At 39.8% G+C, this 18,731-nt stretch overlaps 1 protein-coding gene across 3 annotated transcripts in view; it reads left to right on the top strand.

Annotated features, from left to right (window-relative positions):
- Positions 1 to 12,116, top strand: part of GMIP (GEM interacting protein) — a 68,478-nt gene extending 56,362 nt beyond the window's left edge. For 2 of the 3 annotated variants that reach the window (XM_083353989.1, XM_083353990.1), the window contains exons 15-21: positions 625 to 785; positions 1,826 to 2,014; positions 2,587 to 2,724; positions 5,340 to 5,530; positions 8,807 to 9,095; positions 9,459 to 9,567; positions 10,726 to 12,116. In XM_083353989.1, the coding sequence (XP_083210115.1) occupies positions 625 to 785; positions 1,826 to 2,014; positions 2,587 to 2,724; positions 5,340 to 5,530; positions 8,807 to 9,095; positions 9,459 to 9,567; positions 10,726 to 11,159 (1,511 nt within the window). In that variant the 3' untranslated portion in view covers positions 11,160 to 12,116. The remainder of the gene's footprint in view (positions 1 to 624; positions 786 to 1,825; positions 2,015 to 2,586; positions 2,725 to 5,339; positions 5,531 to 8,806; positions 9,096 to 9,458; positions 9,568 to 10,725) is intronic. The other variant, XM_083353991.1, reaches the window with a different exon arrangement.
- Positions 12,117 to 18,731: the final 6,615 nt, after the last annotated feature.

The following is an 18,731-nucleotide window of genomic DNA, read 5'->3' on the forward strand; positions in this document are numbered from 1 at the left end:
TTGAATACATAATGGAAGGAGGAAGCTTTAAAGTTCACAAGGTTAATACTGTATGGAACAAAGCTGTGACTGAATCTGGATGTTCTGCTTCGGATACCACGGAGCCTCCTCCCAGAAGGTAACAAGTAAAACAGGTTGTGAAAACGATGTGTAGTGTGCCAGACAATCAAGAAGGAGGAATATCTTTCTTTGGAGTATGCTACGCTTTTAGATTACAAAACAGGAAATTTGTAATGATCAGGGTTTGCACTTTAACATTTCACCTAGTAAGTACAAAATGGGAGGAATCACATCACATACTTGAGCATGGGCAGGATTTCTCCTATTTAGTAGTGGGGGTGAGTTATTTTAATTTAATTTAATCTGTGTTAATGTTATGTTGAACCTATTTGCAATTTACCTTACTCTTTGGTGTGCTACCTCATTCAAAATTAGTCTCGTGTTTTTGGAACTCCTCCGACTTTGAATTTAGGGCATACCTTAAATATCTCCATATTCATTTTTCACCAGGGTTGTTGTGTTGTTGTTGTTTTTTTGTATCTGTATTCAGCAAATATTCATTGTTCTTTAGAGAAAGAAATGATCACATCTAATAGCGAGTAATGGGCCTCATCCTCTTTTCAGATCTAAATGATGTTGCATCTGAAAATGGCTTGTCCAATTGCCAGTTTAAAAAAATTATCCTGTCAAGTGCTGCTCAGACTCATCGGCTGAGAAAACTGAGGGGCCCTTCAAAATGCAGAGAGTGTGAGAACTTCATGGTCAATGGTATCGAATGTGAAGAAGTAAGTGAACATAAAGGAGCCACTTTGCTGCAAAATGGCCAGACAGCCTCCCACTGTCAGTGCAACGTGAGACAAAAACATTGGTAGTCAAAAAAAGATGTGAAAGTAATTATTATTTAGGCTTCCATGGCATACCTAAGCACAAGAAGCTTAGCACAAGCACAAGCACAAGAAAGGTAACTTTTAAATAAATAGGTATACATCTAAATCTATTAAATCAATTCAATACCCTATTGTAAGATGAGATCCACTGAGCATTAAATCATATCCTCAACCCATACTAACCCTCTAGTCTAGTGGTTAAGTATCTTTCAGTGGGACTTGACTGCTGATTTGGAAATGTAAGAATAACAGGCATAGGAAAGATTCAGTATGTCTTCTGACTTGTAATGTGCCAAGTGGGTGCAGGAATAAAGGATGCCAATCCCATTCCAATTGGGATCAGGTCTGGATCATGGTTTGTACCTTTCAGGCTTTATGACAAGCATTTCTACAGATCCAGTGTTTAATCTGTGGTCATTCAAAACGATTGCAGAGAGAGAGTGTGTGTACTCGTCAAGAGTAGAAAGTAATCTGGGAGAATTTTCATTCCTATAAGATACAATACATTTTTGAAACAGTATATTTATATTATTGAAGAATAGTAAGAGCTGAAAGAACTTGAAGCTTTAGTTTCAGGCAGTATGTTCCTGAATGACATAATCTGAGTTAGCTAACATATCTTTGGTCCATTATGAAAACTGCTCCACTAAGCCAGAATTTTGAAAAGGTCCAACTTTTGTTCTTTCCTTCTGTGTTCATTGAATCTAATAAAAACTCAGCAGATATTAAGCATCGATTGGGATTTTTGATCCACCCCTTCAGATATCTAAGATCAGTACAGGCAGGAATAGACTTCATGTTTGTATATAGTAAAGCAAGAAAATGTTTTATATAAGTGCACAAAATGGCCTGTTACAAAAGCTTTGTAACAAAAATACTGTGGTTTAAGAAACAGCTATTTGTTAAGACTGATCCAATACTTTGCATTTTTTTCACAGTGCCTGTTGGCCTGCCATAAAAAGTGTCTGGAGACCCTTCTCATCAATTGTGGTCATCAAAAACTGCCAGCCCGGGCATCGCTATTTGGAATTGACTTCAGCGATGTGCCAAGGGATTTCCCAGAGGAGGTGCCATTTATTGTGATGAAATGTACATCGGAGATAGAAACTCGTGCCTTGGGAGTGCAGGTAACTCATTCTTCTATGCATTCAACAGTTGCATCCCAAGCTTTATTCCTGTTTCAAGGTAAGAGCAGGAACAAATTTTTCATTCCCACTCCTAATACAAAAACTGAATTAACAGTCACCCTTGCAGGCTTTATATTTGTCCATTTCTGTGGAAACATAAAATTCTCCAAAAATGAGAATTTAACAGTTGGAGCAAACTGTTAATTTAACAGCTGGAGCAAACAAGTCTGCCTGCACTTTTGTCTGCATATAGATCAGAATCTTACATATATTGTAAAATTGCAATGTATTGTTATTGTCACATGCTGGTTTTTCATTAGGCTGTTAGCTCTGAATTTCAGATTGAACAAAATATATCTCCAGGTTTCTGGGGTGGCAGAAGTATATTTTCTATACTAAATTAACCAGAGTTTGGTGTTCTAGCATTTCAGACTCTCCTCCACTTGCACCTCTGTATTTCTGTATCAGATCGATATTCCGGTTGTCATTTGGGCACCTATGTACCGGTATATGTGTTGTTCATCAAACTGGCTTCCCCTGATTTGGTCTCCCTTTGCCTCTCCTCTGTGCAGGGAATATACCGCATTAGTGGGGCCAAAGCACGCATGGAGAGATTGTGCCAAGCCTTTGAGAATGGCCGAAGGTTGGTGGAGCTGTCAGAACACTCACCCCATGACATCACTGGAGTCCTTAAACATTTCCTTAAGGAGGTAAGAAATAAAAACGGAGAGTACCCCTAGCATCACATTTCCCTACAGCTAAAAGTGATTTTCTGAGATGTGCATCTTTAGCTGTGGGAGTTCACAAAGATACATTTTTTTCAGAACTTTCTAAAGCAGAAGCAGACTGATATTAACAGACAGCACACAGTTAGTCTTTCCCTTATAATGAACACCTTGTATTGCCCTCAATTTTCACAATCTGAGTGACTCGTACGCTGTTCTATGACTCATAGATACCGTACAAATTGCAGTTTGCCTACTATTTTTCAGATGTACTCTTATAGTTTTGCATCTACTCTTCATTGCCCTCAGTTTTTTAAAATCACAATCTCTTCTGTGGTATGCCTCAGAGAAGGACCTTGGCAACTATTTGCTTCTTTTTGCTTCCATTCCCACTTTACAGAATGGAATGGAATGGAATGGAATGGAATGGAATGGAATGGAATGGAATGGAATAGAATAGAATAGAATAGAATAGAATAGAATAGAATAGAATAGAATAGAATAGAATAGAATAGAATAGAATAGAATAGAATAGAATAGAATAGAATAGAATAGAATATTGTGCTCCAACACTGAAAGTTTTTAAAAAGAGATTGGAATAGACCTTGGAGGTCATCTAGTCCAACCCCCTGCTCAGGCAGGAAACCCTATACCATTTCAGACAAATGGTTGTCCAATCTCTTCTTAAAAACTTCCATTGTTGGAGCATTCACAACTTTGGGAGGCAGGTTGTTCCACTGATTAATTGTTCTAACTGTCAGGAAGTTTCTCCTTAGTTCTAGGTTGCTTCTCTCTTTGGTTAGTTTCCATCCGTTGCTTCTTGTCCTGCTTTCAGGTCCTTTGGAGAATGGCTTGACTTCCTCTTCTTTGTGGCAGCCCCTGAGATATTGGAAAACTGCTATCATGTCCCCCCTCGTCCTTCTCTTCATTAAACTACACATACCCAATTCCAGCAACCGTTCCCTATATGTTTTAGCCTCCAGCCCCCTAATCATCTTTGTTGCTCTTCTCTGCACTCTTTCTAGAGTCTCGACATCTTTTTATGTTTTTTATTTTATTTTATTTATTTTATTTTATTTTTTATTTCATTTCATTTCATTTATTTTATTTTATTATTATTTTATTTTTTTTATTCAGAAAGAAGGTTCTGATCTTCACCTCCCAGAGAACAAAGTCCATTCACTGCTCTTTGCTGCAGACTTAACATATTCAGTTCCTTTAACCATTTTATTTATTTATTTATTTTATTTTATTTTATTAGATTTATATACCGCCCTTTCCCGAAGGACTCAGGGTGGTTTACAGGGTATTTAAAACAATTTTGGGTAGGACTTGGTTTCTTACAGTTTTGGCAGCCATTCTCTGAACTCATTCCATGTGGACCTGGCTAAAGCTGAGTAAAGAGGAACTATAACGTCTTGTGATCTGGACTTGTTAGCATATTTCTCTATATAACTGTCTATCTCAGGGCACAAATCTGGGCAGCTCACAAAAATATATCCTCAAACTGGATTCAGCTGTTTAGCAGCTGCATCTTATTGTTGTTTCCTGTTCTACTGGTGAATTACTAGAACATTCAATTTCTTTTGAAATGTGGATAGTCCTTGACTTACAACAGTTTATTTAGTGACCGTTCAAAGTTACAACGCCACGGGAAAATGTGACTTATGACCGTTTTTCACAGTTACAACCTTTGCAGCATCCCCAAGGTCACATGATCAAAATTCAGATGTTTGGCAACTGATTCATATTTATGACAGTTGCAGTGTCCTGGGATCATGTGATCCCCTTTTGTGACCTTCTGACAAGCAAAGTCAATGGGGAAGCCAGATTCATTTAACAACCAGGTTACTAACTTATCAACTGCAATGATTCACTTAACAACTGTGTCAAGAAAAGACGTAAAATGGGGCAAACCTCAATTAACAAATTTCTCACTTAGCAACGTAAATTTTGGGCTCGACTGTGGTCTTAAGTCAAGGACTACTTGCAATACTGTCAAATTAGGTCTCCCCTTTTTATTCTGGTATGTTTTACTTCATCTCCCCACATGCAGACTTTACATTTCTCCCTCTTAATTTTCATTATATTTATTGCAGCCCACCGTTAAATTTCATCCTGTTCATTTCAGCTTAGTTATGCTGTAACCTGTCTAGGTTTTTTTATTATTATTATTTTCTTTCTAAAAGTTAGCTGTTCCTTCTCATTTTGAACGTGTGCGTAAAAGGGGCTCTGAGTTCATAAAAGAAAGGTGTAAAATTCTAATTTTTTTTTGAAATGCACATAATCCTATTGCTGCATAGAAGGTAGCTCATGGTATGGGCACATCTTCCTTAAGGGGGGATCCTTAAAGTTCAACAAGCTCATATTTTCTGATATTCTCAAAATGTGAACTCTTGTTTTGAAATATATGAGAACATGTGAGAACACTGAGAATCAGAGAAGTGCAAGACAGTAAACTAACATGGAAATCTTCGATAGAACTAGTCCATGAAACTTGGTTAACATGGCAGGATCCAGTAATATTTGTGATCAAATTTAAACCCAAGGAGTCTGTACCGGTAAAGTATTATGAGGCATATTTTGCATTTTTGCTACAGCTTTCCAGCCCTGTGCTTCCATATAAACTTTATGAAGATTTCATGACTTTCTCAAGAAATTTGCAGAAAACTGAAAACAGAACTGGGGATAATTCTGAGACAGATCCCATCAAGACAACCAAGGATTTGATGAGCAAATTACCACCATCAAATTATAATACTATAAGGCACCTTATTGCTCATCTGTACAGGTAATGAAAGAAATAGCATTGAATATCCAGCTTTTGTCTTGTAGGACAAATTAGCTCTGTTAAATTTATCTCATCTGGATATCATTTTTATTGCCCACAAATCGACTGTAACTATTATCAGTGAATTCTGATCATAGCCTTTTTAAAGTAGATGTCAGTTAAGAGAATATGACAATGACTTGGAACAGAGGAAAAAAAACCCTTATTTTAAGTGGCGCAGAAGTGTATGGAATTACACTAATGGAAAGTATGAAAAAGGACATTCGGTAGATTACTGAGGTGAAAGAGATTATGGGTGAAAAAAATGCATATATGAGCAAAATTGCTGCAGAACATAAGAATAAGAGGAAGACATCCTGTAGAAAGCATTTAAACTCTTTCACTAGTATTGGAATGCATGATCTCACTCTCAACCTGTATTTGGCCCAGTACAAAGGCAATTTCCACCTCATCTTTTATTGTTAGTGGTATTGCCGCCGCCTCTTTAGTCAGTTCTTGCACCCAGCCCTTTGTTCTCGGCTTTTGGGCCATCTGCCTCCTTTTGAAGGGACCTTGCTATCAATAAATGGGTGAAACACTGCTTTTTCGTCCTGCCATTTTCCTTTTTAGTTGGAGTCATAGGAAGAATGATAAAAATATGATATTTCCTTTTTCTTCCCCCCCCCCCACACACTGGATGTGCTAAATGAGAAGATTCTGACTACAAAGGGACATCAACTAAGGGGCTGGTACAAATGTCTATCAGTGAAAATCCATATCCTCAGACCCACTGAAAGATAGAAAATGACTGGTGCTTGCTTTCCTAGCATGGGTGAGAAGAGTAAAGAACTAGGGAAGTCTACCAATCAGGGCTATGGTATACACCAGGGCTTTTCAACCTTTTCACCCATTGTACCACTTTTGGGATATGGCAACATCCGAGTACCACCAGTCACCTAGCAAGGTGTCAAAAACTTGGAAAAGCAGCAGGTATTTTTTTCCTTTAGATATTTTTATCCCACATTTTATAAGTAACTCAAGGGAATGGACATAACTAATAGTCCTTCCTCCTCCTATTTTCCACAGCAACCCAGTGAGGTGAGGTAACTGAGAGACAGGGATTGGTCCAGGCCTAAGGTGGAACTAGTCTCCTGGTTTCTAGCCTGGTACCTTAACTACTAGACCAAACTGGTTATCTAGGTTTAGATAGTATATTTGAGAAATATTAAAATATTAATATAATTTGTTTACATTGTGCAACTTCTATGAAGGCTGCATCTGTGCTTAACAACTGAGAGAATACTACAGGAATTTCCTTGTGAAAAAGGTAAAGATAGCAAATGAGGGTTTACTTGCATAAATGGAATGCTTTCTTTGAGGAGAAAGCCTTCGGAAATAGGATTGCAGATGTTAAGGAAGAGAGTCTCCATGGAGGTTGATATTTCCCTGTGTATGAGTTTCCAACTCAGGCTGGCAATAGATTTGCAATTCACAAAGAAAGAAAAAATGCTGATTACTTGGGTATAGTATTTTTTATCTATGTATCCCTCCCTCTTTTTGTGAGGAGAATGTCCTGAACTTCTCTCTGAGATTTTCCACCTCCTGGGCCAATTTGGCTGCCAGTGGGGCCAATGCAGAAGAGAATGTATGAAGTGTCATTGGTGATGTTATGTATCCAGGTGAAGAGAACACATACACACTTACATAGCAGTCACCACCAGGGGGCGTTGAACTGTAACTGTTTTGGCGGGAACCGAGTTTCGGCGGGAAACAGAGGTTCAAACCGATTGGCTGGCTGCTCACCTGGCCAAGTATAAAAGGAGGGCAGGTAACCCCTATTCCCCAGTGCAGTCACTTCCACCTAATAAAGATCTGCCATGCTGTACTCATCGTCTTGGCGTCCTTCCTGCTCTCCAGAACCCACTACACAATAGGTGACAACAGAGATGGCAGCAGGCTCGTCTTTGGGAAAGAAGGCTTTGAAACTGGGAAGCCCCAACCCATGATGGGTCCCTGGCAGCCTTTTGTAAGGCAATTTTTGTGGAAGGAGCAGAAGTGAGAAAGCAGAGGGAAAAGTTAGGAGGCATTTTCCTTTCCCGCTGCACATGCTGTTTCTATCCAGCCCAAAACAACCAATAGCTCCAAGAAGATAATGTGCATTATATTTTGTGCAGCCAGCAATTTGCCAATCTCGCTGCAGAGGTGCAATCAGTTTTCAGGGTTGGGCAGAAATCTCAGGAGTGAGAGGAAAACACAGTGATGTTTCTGTGCAGGTTAGAGCTTTGAATTACAGGGCCATCCACACATCTTGTGAGTCTTCAGAAAACTAAATTAGCATGAATTTTGCTGTCCCTTTTGCCAGCCCATATCCTGCCTCTCTCAGCTCTGCTCCCAGTTACTGTCAGCCGCCTAATTTTCCTCCAAAGTGACAAAAACCTAACAGATTTTTGACATCTTGAGACATCCCTTGCACAGAGTTGGAATACTGGGGAAGGTGTTGCAGGACAGCTAAAAATGACGTGATCATTCATGAGCTTGGGACAAGATGAAGGCCACATCAAAACATGAGCTTTTCTGAGGATGAGTTTCTGGCATGGTTAGGTGCAAGAGAGGACCCAGTCATAACTGAAAAATACACACACAAAAATATTTTTTGTTATTTTGAATATATTACAGCAGAGGTAAAAATTAATGGATTTAATTGCCCAATGCAGATAATAACATGGGAGCACAGAATTGATTCTGAAGCCGCACAAAAGTCATGGGGAAAGTTCTCATAGTTTGGTATGAAGAAGAAGTTGGTAGAGGAGGGGATTACTGAAATACGTAGCAAGAACCGGTAGGAAAGAAGAGATTCACAAACTGCATGTTAGCGCAATTGTTTTCGCACTGATAGGATGAAGTGAGTTGTTCCTTATTTATTATATGAGGGAAACATTCTTCCTTCAAGATGACAATTTGCACAGATACTGCATTGGTTGATGTTTATGTTGCTACAGTTTCTTTCTGATCATTTCTGCCCCTGCACAATTATTGATGTAAGGTTGAAAAATGGGGTATTAGTTAATGTGTATCTAAGGGTGTGTGTGTGTGTGTGTGTGTGTGTGTGTGTGTGTGTGTAAATGTGTGTAGTATACATACAGACACACACTTTGGGGTAGGATCTCTGATAATTGACTAGCATAGCAACTGCAATACCAGCTGGAAACACAGTTTGGAATCTACACACCATTCTTTTCTCTATTCATGAAAAACGATTGTGCCCAAACTTTCTAACCCTGTATTTTTCTTTTCAAGGGTGGCTGAAAGATATCAGGAGAACAAAATGTCCCCCAATAACCTGGGCATCATCTTTGGCCCTACTCTAATCCGCCCCCCTTGTAACAATGATGTGTCCTTGTCATGCCTGGTGGATTCAGGATACCAGTCCCAGCTGGTTGAATTTCTTATCCTGAACTATGAAAAGATATTTGGGATGGATGACCTGCCTTCAGCTGGACTTTTTGACTGTGAAAACTCTTTGAAACAGGCAAATACTAATGACGTTCTTTCAAGCAACCAAAGACATTCCAGTGCATCTTTTGAGGTAACCGTGACACCAAATACCCCATAACTGTGACACCTAATACAGATTCTCAATGTTAGCAAAACTAAAGTGTTGAGTGGGTATTCTGCCATTTTTGTTTTCTCAAAATAAATCTTTATTTTGATATTTCAAAGTACCGTAAAAATTATTATCAAAAATGGAAAGAAAAATTTGAAATACAATGGACATTTTTCTTCAGGAACCTGTAACACTAAAAAATTGTGAAAATATTTTACTTTAGAAAATTACAATGTCTAATATCACCCTACCAATCTCTCACACAGCTTTCTTGCTGCAATTAGATAAAATAGGTGGAGGAACGCAAGTCAACAGATTCATAGCAATATTTTTTTCCCCAAACAGAGCCCTGCTTCCAAGCTATGTTTGGGTGAAGATGACTGTAGAAGTGAGGACAGCTCCTTCACTGAGGTCAAATGGAAAGATAGCATGGAGCAAACCGTCAACCCCGTAGGTAATTTTTCTTCTATAGCAAACCATTTCTTTAAAGAATATAAAGTCTATGCTGTTGAGAAATCTGCATTCTATCCCAAATGATTAATTATCTACAATATCATCTTCTTCAGAATGAGAAACGGCAGCATAAGGCAGGCTTTGAAATTCCAAGTAATTATGCTGTCTAAACTGAGTTAATTAGGATGACTTTTGTCTTCCCCAGTGCAAGAGAGTTTTGAAAAATGACAGCATTCTCCTAAAGGAGGCACAGCACGAAATATCTTAATGCTGGAATGTATAAAGGTTTAAACTATGTTATATGAAAATCATGCATAGGTATAAAATTAAAAATGATCACATTTGCACACCTGACTGCAAAGCTGACTTAGTTTAATTTAAAACAATTCTGCTTAGGTAAGGATAAGGATCTTCGTGTTTCCACCAACTGCAGCTCCCCAAATTCTTTGTAGGAGAAGAGCAGATGGAGCTATGGGGGCAGAGTTAAATGCATCATCAGTTTAGAGTCCTTGTGTTCCCCACAGGAGATTGAAGTCCAATCTCTCCTGAATTTTGTTGATCTTTATCTGGCGACAATTTAGTGTTGAACTTTAGTTGACCAGATTCTTGTGTATCAGCTTGAATAAATTCTCTATGCTGCAACTTTACTAATAGTCCTGATTCTATGCATCTGATATTCCTTGAAGTAAAACCATGGCGTGTTTCCCAGAAGTATCTGGTTAGCTATTATGCAAAAGAGGATGTTGAGGATGAAACTTTTGGGCAGGTTCAGCTGGTCTATCCTGGCTTAGGATAGTAAGCGGCATTAAATGATATGAGTCTGAAATGCAGATACACCAATAAAATAAAAAGGCTGTCAAACGTAGACGGTTGGTGGATTTGGTGCTTTTATGAAATATCTATAACAGAGTTTGTGGCATATGCAAAAAAAAACCCAAACCCCCTAATGCCGCCCTGCTTGTAAGAGATCTGTGTTATCTCTTATCAGTCAAAACATGTGGTGAGTGGACAACAAACTGCTTCCTCAAGGAATCCAGCTAATCTTTCATTGCTTTTAGAACAGCGTCATGTGCCTCTGAACACATGGGTCTGCTGGGTGATACATGGAACAGATTGCCTTTCCTCATTCTTTATCAGATTTTTTTCTCTTCTCACTCAGAGCTGAACAGCACAAATGACCCAGAACTGCAAGACTTTATACTTGATCCAGATGTTGCTCTCAATCCACAATCCAGGGGACGCTTCAGCCGGATGCCAGTGAAACATCCTCGTACCATCATCCCCAAAGTTTCCAGCCTGCCCCTGCTGGCTGCTGTTCTGTCTAATTCAGAGGCAGCCAGTAGCTGGCTGGAGACACGCCCCAGTAGTCGCAGTGCCTCACCTGACACCTCTGGAAAGCGTAAACATTTTGAAATCACGCCAGAAACTGCTAGGATAGTCTCCAAGCTGCAGCCTGCACATGGAACACAAGATTATTATCAAGCTCAGCTCGGGGCAGCTCTCCAGGAAAAGCCTCCGGACGCACTGGTGGAAAATAAGTCTGAATCCCAAGCTAAAATACTGCTTGGGGAAATGAACTGGACAAAGGACTAGAATCCCAGTTCTTGGAGATATTCTGAAATGCACACATCACAAAACACCGGGGCTCTCGAGTGTATTTGGAGAACAAACCAACCAGCCCTGGCTAAGTCTAGGAGGAATGAGGTATTTATATAACTGTTTCTGGAGAAAGGGATGAACTAGAACTGACCTGCTGAGATACTAGAAACTGTAAACCCTGTGAAGCCGGCTTTCAGACAGGAACTATTACCACCAAGGCACAGTGGAGAAGCAAAACATTTCTAGGGAAAGTGGTAAGAATTTTGCAGAAATGGACAGAGCCTTGGAAATAATTGGTACACCTGCTCCCAGGGGCCATATTTGTGTAGTATGCTAATATAGGATGTGAGCGTTCAAGATGGTTCAGGGTTATGTTTGACAAGAATAATGTGTGTTGAAACTACGTGATGGAAGATTCGATCAGATTGCTACCAGAAAAATGGCATATTTCTTGAAAGTTTGAAAGTATCAAAATGATCACTAAAGAAAGATTAAATTCTATGTAAAATTGTGCAAACCCCCCCCTTGAAATCTTTTAATGCCATTTTTCTAGGTTTAGACATACAGTATGAACCCTGGAAATGTACTACTTTTAAAAATGAAATTTATTTTTGGGAATCTGAGTTCTGTATTAATTGTATATATCTGTGCTTTTTATTATCAGTTTGTACAGAATAGTCTAAAAAGAGTATTGGCTAAACAGTGTAGTGGTTCTATTCTGAGAGCTGCTAATATGATATAGTGTATATAAGAAGGCAATGTATGTTTCTTGTAGAGAATGCCTGGATAAGGAGATGGGGCAGGGCAGGTAGATGGATGAGAGGGTGTTGCTGGAATACTTTCTTATAAACATGTTAACACATACAGTATGTGGTTCTCTTTGTGCAGAGTTGCCAGCTGGACATTAGGCAGGAATTTTTACAGGCATCTTCCATATATATATACTGCTTAAAAAAATAAAGGGAACACAAGATAAGACATCCTACTATTAAATACAGTACATTGTACATTCCCTTTATTTTTTTGAGCAGTATATATATATATATATATATATATATATATATATATATATATATATATATATATATATATATATATATATATATATGGCCTAGCAAGGTAATCTAAATAGTTAACAAGCATTTAACACATACATATATATACATATACATATACATATGCATATGCATATGCATATGCATATGCATATGTGTATACATGTATACATATATACATATATACATATACATATACATATACATATACATATACATATACATATACATATACATATACATATACATATACATATACATATACATATACATATATATATATATATATATATATATATATATATATATATATATATATATATACACACACACACAGTATACAGTTGCAAGAAAAAGTATGTGAACCCTTTGGGATTACATGGAGTTTTGCATGAATTGGCCATAAAATGCGCTCTAAGCGTCATGTAAGTCACAACAATTCACACTGTGAATGTTTCCATCTTATGTTCAATTAAAACATGACAACAGCTAATGTTTGTGTAGTATTATTTTATGCAGCCTGTGTTTTTCTATTGTTGTGACTTACATGACGTTTAGAGTGCATTTTATGGCCAATTCATGCAAAACTCCACGTAATCCCAAAGGGTTCACATACTTTTTCTTGCAACTGTGTGTGTATGTGTGTGTGTGTGTGTGTGTGTGTGTGTGTGTGTGTATCAACCATCTCTCCTTCTCTCCTCCCTTTTTGAATAGCGTAATTGGTTGAGTGTAATTGGTTGAGTTCACACAGTGCATTAAAGCATGGTGCGTTATAATCTTGATTTGATTAAGAAGCTGTAATGCTTGGTTTACATATAATGTTAAGCCCTAAATCATAGTTTACAAACCACAAAGTGTGTTTATAGTTAAACATAATGTGTTTACAAGACTGTATGAAAATTGTAAAAGACTTGGGAAGAGGACAGATTGGAGAAGCCATGGCTGCCTCAGCTGCCATATCAATAACAGATGTGTGCCTGACCATTATGTGGAATCTGCCACTAGTTGAAACTTTTGATTCTATGTGTATGCACTGAAATATGTGTGTGCCTATGTAGTTTTGCTGGCAAACATCTCTCATAGAGATGCTCAAATGCTGCATTCATAGAATTTGCCTTGCAGCAGTGATGTCTGATGAACTGGTGGGTTTTGAAGCTTCTCAACAAGCCACTTAATAGTTCCAAGAATCAATTTTCTCTTGTGATTACCCTGTAACAACCTATTCTAAATTACCTTTTGCAAATCGCTGGACAAATGTATATAAATACATGCCAATTAACACATGTTCAGAATGTGTGTGCGTTGTTGGGAAACCATCACAAATGTATTGCAAATGAAGGGGAACCACCTTATTATCAATTCAGAGAGGACTGGAAACTGCAAGCAGAAAAGGTAATCCTCAGCCTACACCATAATGGAGGCTCTCCGTTACAGTTGCAAGTGCTGATAGTCATTAAGCAAGATGGCCTTGCTTAACAACCCCCGCCCACTGCTCTCCCTGATGCGGTTGTTTTTAATATGTGGGTCATTAAGCAGAGCATAGGGTGCCTCGGGTGGGGGAGGCCCTGAAGCACAAACCTAGGCCCAACTGTCCTGGATTCCCAAGCCCCCCCACCTGCAAAGATATCCTGGTCTCCACCTCCTGCCCCTTGGGGTCCCCACAGCCCTTGGGCCTGCTTTCCCCCCACCAAGTCCCCTCAGGCCTCTCCACCCTCCTATTGGGCCCCCACAGGGCTTGGGCCTCATCCACCCTGTCCTCGGTTATGCATGTACCTATTGAAGATCTCTGCAGCTCTGCTGGTTCCTCAGTGGTGCGCAGACTGCATTGGGGAAGGAGAGCAGGGCAGTCCGTCCCTTCTTCCATAAGCAGATGCCATTTTGGGGGTAAGGGCAAGGAATAGTGGCCATTCTGAAAATAGCCGTCACTTTTGCTGCCTTAAAGTGGTTTACACAGCACTGAAGAAAGCTCTGGAGCTTTCCAGTGCTGTGGAGATTGCGTTAGGGAAGCAGAATGCAGCAGTTCATTCTGGGGCCGCCTGGCTGTCTCCTGGAAGTGGCTGCTATTTCAGGATGACCACAAGGATTTTGGGGGGGGGGTGTTGTGTGCTGAAAATGGCAGCCACTTCCAGGAGGCAGCCACATAACCCAGGGATGCATGGCTTGCCCTCCTTGCCCAACATGAGGTTCAGAGATCTTTAAAAGGCAAATGGGTGATAGGTGACAGGTGAGTAGGACACAGGCCTATGGGCCACCAGTAGGGAGGGATGGGGGGGATGGAGGTGGAGAGGCTGCTACAACATCCCTGCAGTCAGTTGTAAGGGCCAATGCCTGCAGGGCTGCTGTAGCAGCCATAATTTCAAAAAGGGGTCATAAGTACCTGGGAGGCAGGTCTGTCATGACTTTCAAAAATCGCTAAGTGACCGGTCATTAAGTAAGGATGATCAAGAGTCATTGTAAAGTTTGTTTACCTGGTGTGAAGACCAATCAATCACGCAGAAAATTCAGAATAGCAATACAAGGTTTGTTTACAAATTTCGTATCATCATTAAAGTAGCACGCGTACAAGTAATTGCTGTTCAGGTTGGAATAACACATGTACAGGTGCTGCTGTTCAGCTATTTTTAGCATGACCCATACTACCAGACCCCTGCCTGCCTCCCAGCTCAAGCTAAATATCGCATTGCCTTACTTTTCCCTCAAAGGGTCTTCTTGCAACAAGCTTCTAGCTACTGAACTAACCACATCCTGCAAAGCAAAATATAATTTCTTGCTTTGGTTTAGCAAAGCGTTTTTCAGTTTTCTGTTTTATGCTTCTGTGCAGACAGGGTAAAGTGAAGTGAGAGCAGTGTGGAAAGAAAACCAGAGGCTTCTGTAAAATGGGTACTTTTAAAGCTGAAGTTTGAAAAGATGAGGTTTTGGGGTCCCAAAGGTGAAATTTGGGGTCCCAGGCCTACACTCCCCCCCTTTTGACACTTTTAAGATACTTCAATAAATATCAAACCTCATTAATGTGTCACTTGGGAAATTTCATCCTCTCAGTCTTGTAACCTACATCTCTGCAGGAGAAAGGACAGAAGATTGCCTTCTTTATTCTGATTTTTCACTCCACTTCCACTTTGTCTTGGCCCCAAATGGGGCACCTCTCGGCAAAGCTGTGGCACTGCAGGAGCTTACCACGGGTTGGCATAACAGACATAAATGTCATGCTTATGAAGAAGAAAATAAAACTTAACATTTTCAAGTATTCAGGATTGGAAGCCAAGAGTAAGATTTTTTCATAAGCAATGGAAGGGGTATAGAATAGAAAGACTTGACCAGTTCAATGTTTGAGGCTTGATCATTAGCTGGGCATTCCAATTAATCCTAGGTTATGGTTGATCTGAGTCAAGCTTTGGTTGGTTATAGCAGGAAAAACAGGTACCACAATTTTGGTTTGAGATGGACCTGAGTAACCTGCTCCAGGTAATTGTGTCATTTGGGGGGGGGCAACTTGGATTACTTCTTAGGAGAAAAGTTCCTGTTTAACAAGCAATTGTTTATGAATGTGACTGTGGAGAAAACTTCCTAGGTGATGGTGGTGGCTTGCTTTCTGGACTCATGAGTACCAAGAATTTTTCTTCTTCTAAAGAGTAGTCTTTCAAGTGGTTCTGCCTTTCATGTGGATGACTAAAATTTCTCTGGGGGTGGAAATCTTTTTTTTTTCATACGTGTGATGCACGTAGGACTTGACTCTAAAGAACTTGAGAGAGATAAAGGTAAAGGTTCCCCCGCACATGCGTGCTAGTCATTTCCGACTCTAGGGGCCGGTGCTCATCTCCGTTTCAAAGCCGAAGAGCCAGCGCTTGTCCGAGGACGTCTCCGTGGTCATGTGGCCAAAGGCGACTAGATGCCAAAGGCGCACGGAACGCTGTTACCTTCCCACCGTAGTGGTCCCTGTTTTTCTACTTGCATTTTTACGTCCTTTCGAAGTGCTAGGTTGGCAGAAGCTGGGACGAGTAACAGGCGCTCACTCTGTTACACGGCACTCGGGATTCGACCCGCCAAACTGCCGACCTTCTGATCGACAAGCTCAGCGTCCTAACCCACTGAGCCACCGGTCAGCAAAAGCTGGGAGGGTCTTTTCTACCTTAGTTGAAGGGATTCATCATTCCAGGATTTTAGCAGAACTCAGTTCTGTATGGATGAACAGGCTTGTTCAATCCTACTAGTTGGTGTTATTGGATATCTCTGGAAAGAGAAAGTAAAGCAGCAAACAAAGGCAGCAGGTATTGCTCCTTCTAGCTGAGGACAATAGGCATTTGCACTATAAGGTATGGTTTTTTCACATAGAATCTCAAAGGACTCACTCCCAATCTTTTGCCTGAAGTGGCTTTGCATGCAGCTGAGCAATTGGCTGTGTCTGCTAGTAAGTTAAGTAGGGTTCTTTTTTTATTATTAAAAAGTTTTACAGTACATTTTATTTTTAACAAAACAAAACAAAACCCCTCCCAACCCCCTCCCCTCTTCCCAACCCTCCCCAACCCCTCCCTCCCCCTCCCCCCTCCCCGACTTCCCAGAGCTAAATACAAGGTATAATAGTAAAAACAATCATAATCTACCATATGCAAACAACAATAACTATTAAATCTATCGCACTTTAACTCTTATAAAATAACTACAAGCAATATAAATATCACATCAATACTTATTCAAATGCTAAGTGAAACTTTTTAGTCCCATATTTATTCTGAATGTAATCAATCCATTTTAATTAAGTAGGGTTCTTGAGCTATTTTAGTTAAGCGATGTTTTCAACGGGATCTTTAGCCCTTTCTGCTTGACTACAAAACAAAAAGGTAAAGACAAATTCAATTTTGACTTGGTTCTTAAAACTTACACAATTTTGGCTACAGAACGCGGGTTGTTATTGGATCTGATTTTAGTTTACAAAATTCCATATTTCCTTAAGTAGGACTTTTATTAATTATTTCATTGTGTCTCTTAGGATACCTTACTTTTAAACGAACAAAACTGCTTCTTTGTTCATTCTTACTGGAACACGTTCATTCCACCGTCATTCAGTTGCTTTTCTATTCAACACATTCAACATAGAGCCTTGGTGGAGCAGTGGGCTGATGCCTCCTTAAGTAACACCAGCTGCCTGCAATCAGTGCAGGTTCGCGTCCCACCAGGCTCAAGGTTGACTCAGCCTTCCATCCTTCTGAGGTAGGTAAAATGAGGACCCAGATTGTTGGGGGCAATTAAGCTGACTTTGTAATAATGCCGCTTGGGGTGTGCGTGAAAGCCCTAATAAGCAGGCATATACATAGAATGAAGGCTACTGCTAAGCTTGTAAGCCGCCCTGAGTCTTCGGAGAAGGGCGGGATATAAATGGAATAAAAATAAAAATAAAATAAATAAATATCACTGGCCGAGCTGGGGAGAGATCGTAAAAGGACTGGGCAGAAGCAACTCAATTTACAGGCATCCTGTCCGCTCACAGACTAGGGTTGGTTCTGACAGGAAAAGCTTTTACTTATCTTTTTTTTTATTGAAAAGTTTTACAATACATTTTTAAAAACATAAACTCCCTCCCTCCCCCTCCCCTCCCCCTTACCCTCCCTTACCCTCCCCTCCCCCCGACTTCCCAGAGCTGAATACAGGGTATAAACTTTACAAGCTTAAACTAAAATATGCTAACTAACTAAAAAAGACACATTAAATTCTATCACACTTTAACTCCCCTTAAACATAACTCCCCTTAAACATAACTAAACATAACTGCTAAGCTTGTAAGCCGCCCTGAGTCTTCGGAGAAGGGCGGGATATAAATGGAATTAAAATAAATTAAATAAATAAATAAATAAATTGCTAACAAATAATGAATAACTAATAATACATCATATAAAACTAATACTTATTCAAATGCTAAGTGAAACTTTTTAGTCCCATATTTATTCTGAATATACTCGATCCATCTTCTCCATTCCACAATGTATCTCACAGACTAGGGTTGGTTCTGACAGGAAAAGCTTTTACTTATCTTGAACAGGTATTAACTAGAGGCAACAAATATTTAACTTTTTGTTATCTGTTTGTTTTCTCGACAGTTTCATAAAGTCATTTTGTCAAAAATCTTTAGATTCCTCCTCCCCCACCCGGTTGGCTGGGCTTTGAGTAGAGACTTTTTATTGACTTTAGGGTTGTTCTGCCAGGCGACATGTTGTTTTTCTCTCATAATTCTCACTGACTATCTTATGACTTGGTGCCTTCCTATTATTCAGTTCCCTTTTTACTTCTTTTTGCCGTTGATAAATCTTCTTGCCCCTTCATGGATTACTGCTATGGTCTTCCCAGTTGCAATGTATGGCAGTGAAAGCTGGACCATAAGAAAGGCTGAGCGCCAAAGAATTGAAGCCTTTGAACTGTGGTGCTGGAGAAGACTCCTGCGAGTCCCTTGGACTGCAAGGCGATCAAACCGGTCAGTCCTAGAGGAGATCAACCCTGACTGCTCTTTAGAAGGCCAGATCCT

Source organism: Vipera ursinii (assembly GCF_947247035.1).
Source record: "Vipera ursinii genome assembly, chromosome: 2".
Lineage (NCBI taxonomy): Eukaryota > Metazoa > Chordata > Lepidosauria > Squamata > Viperidae > Vipera > Vipera ursinii.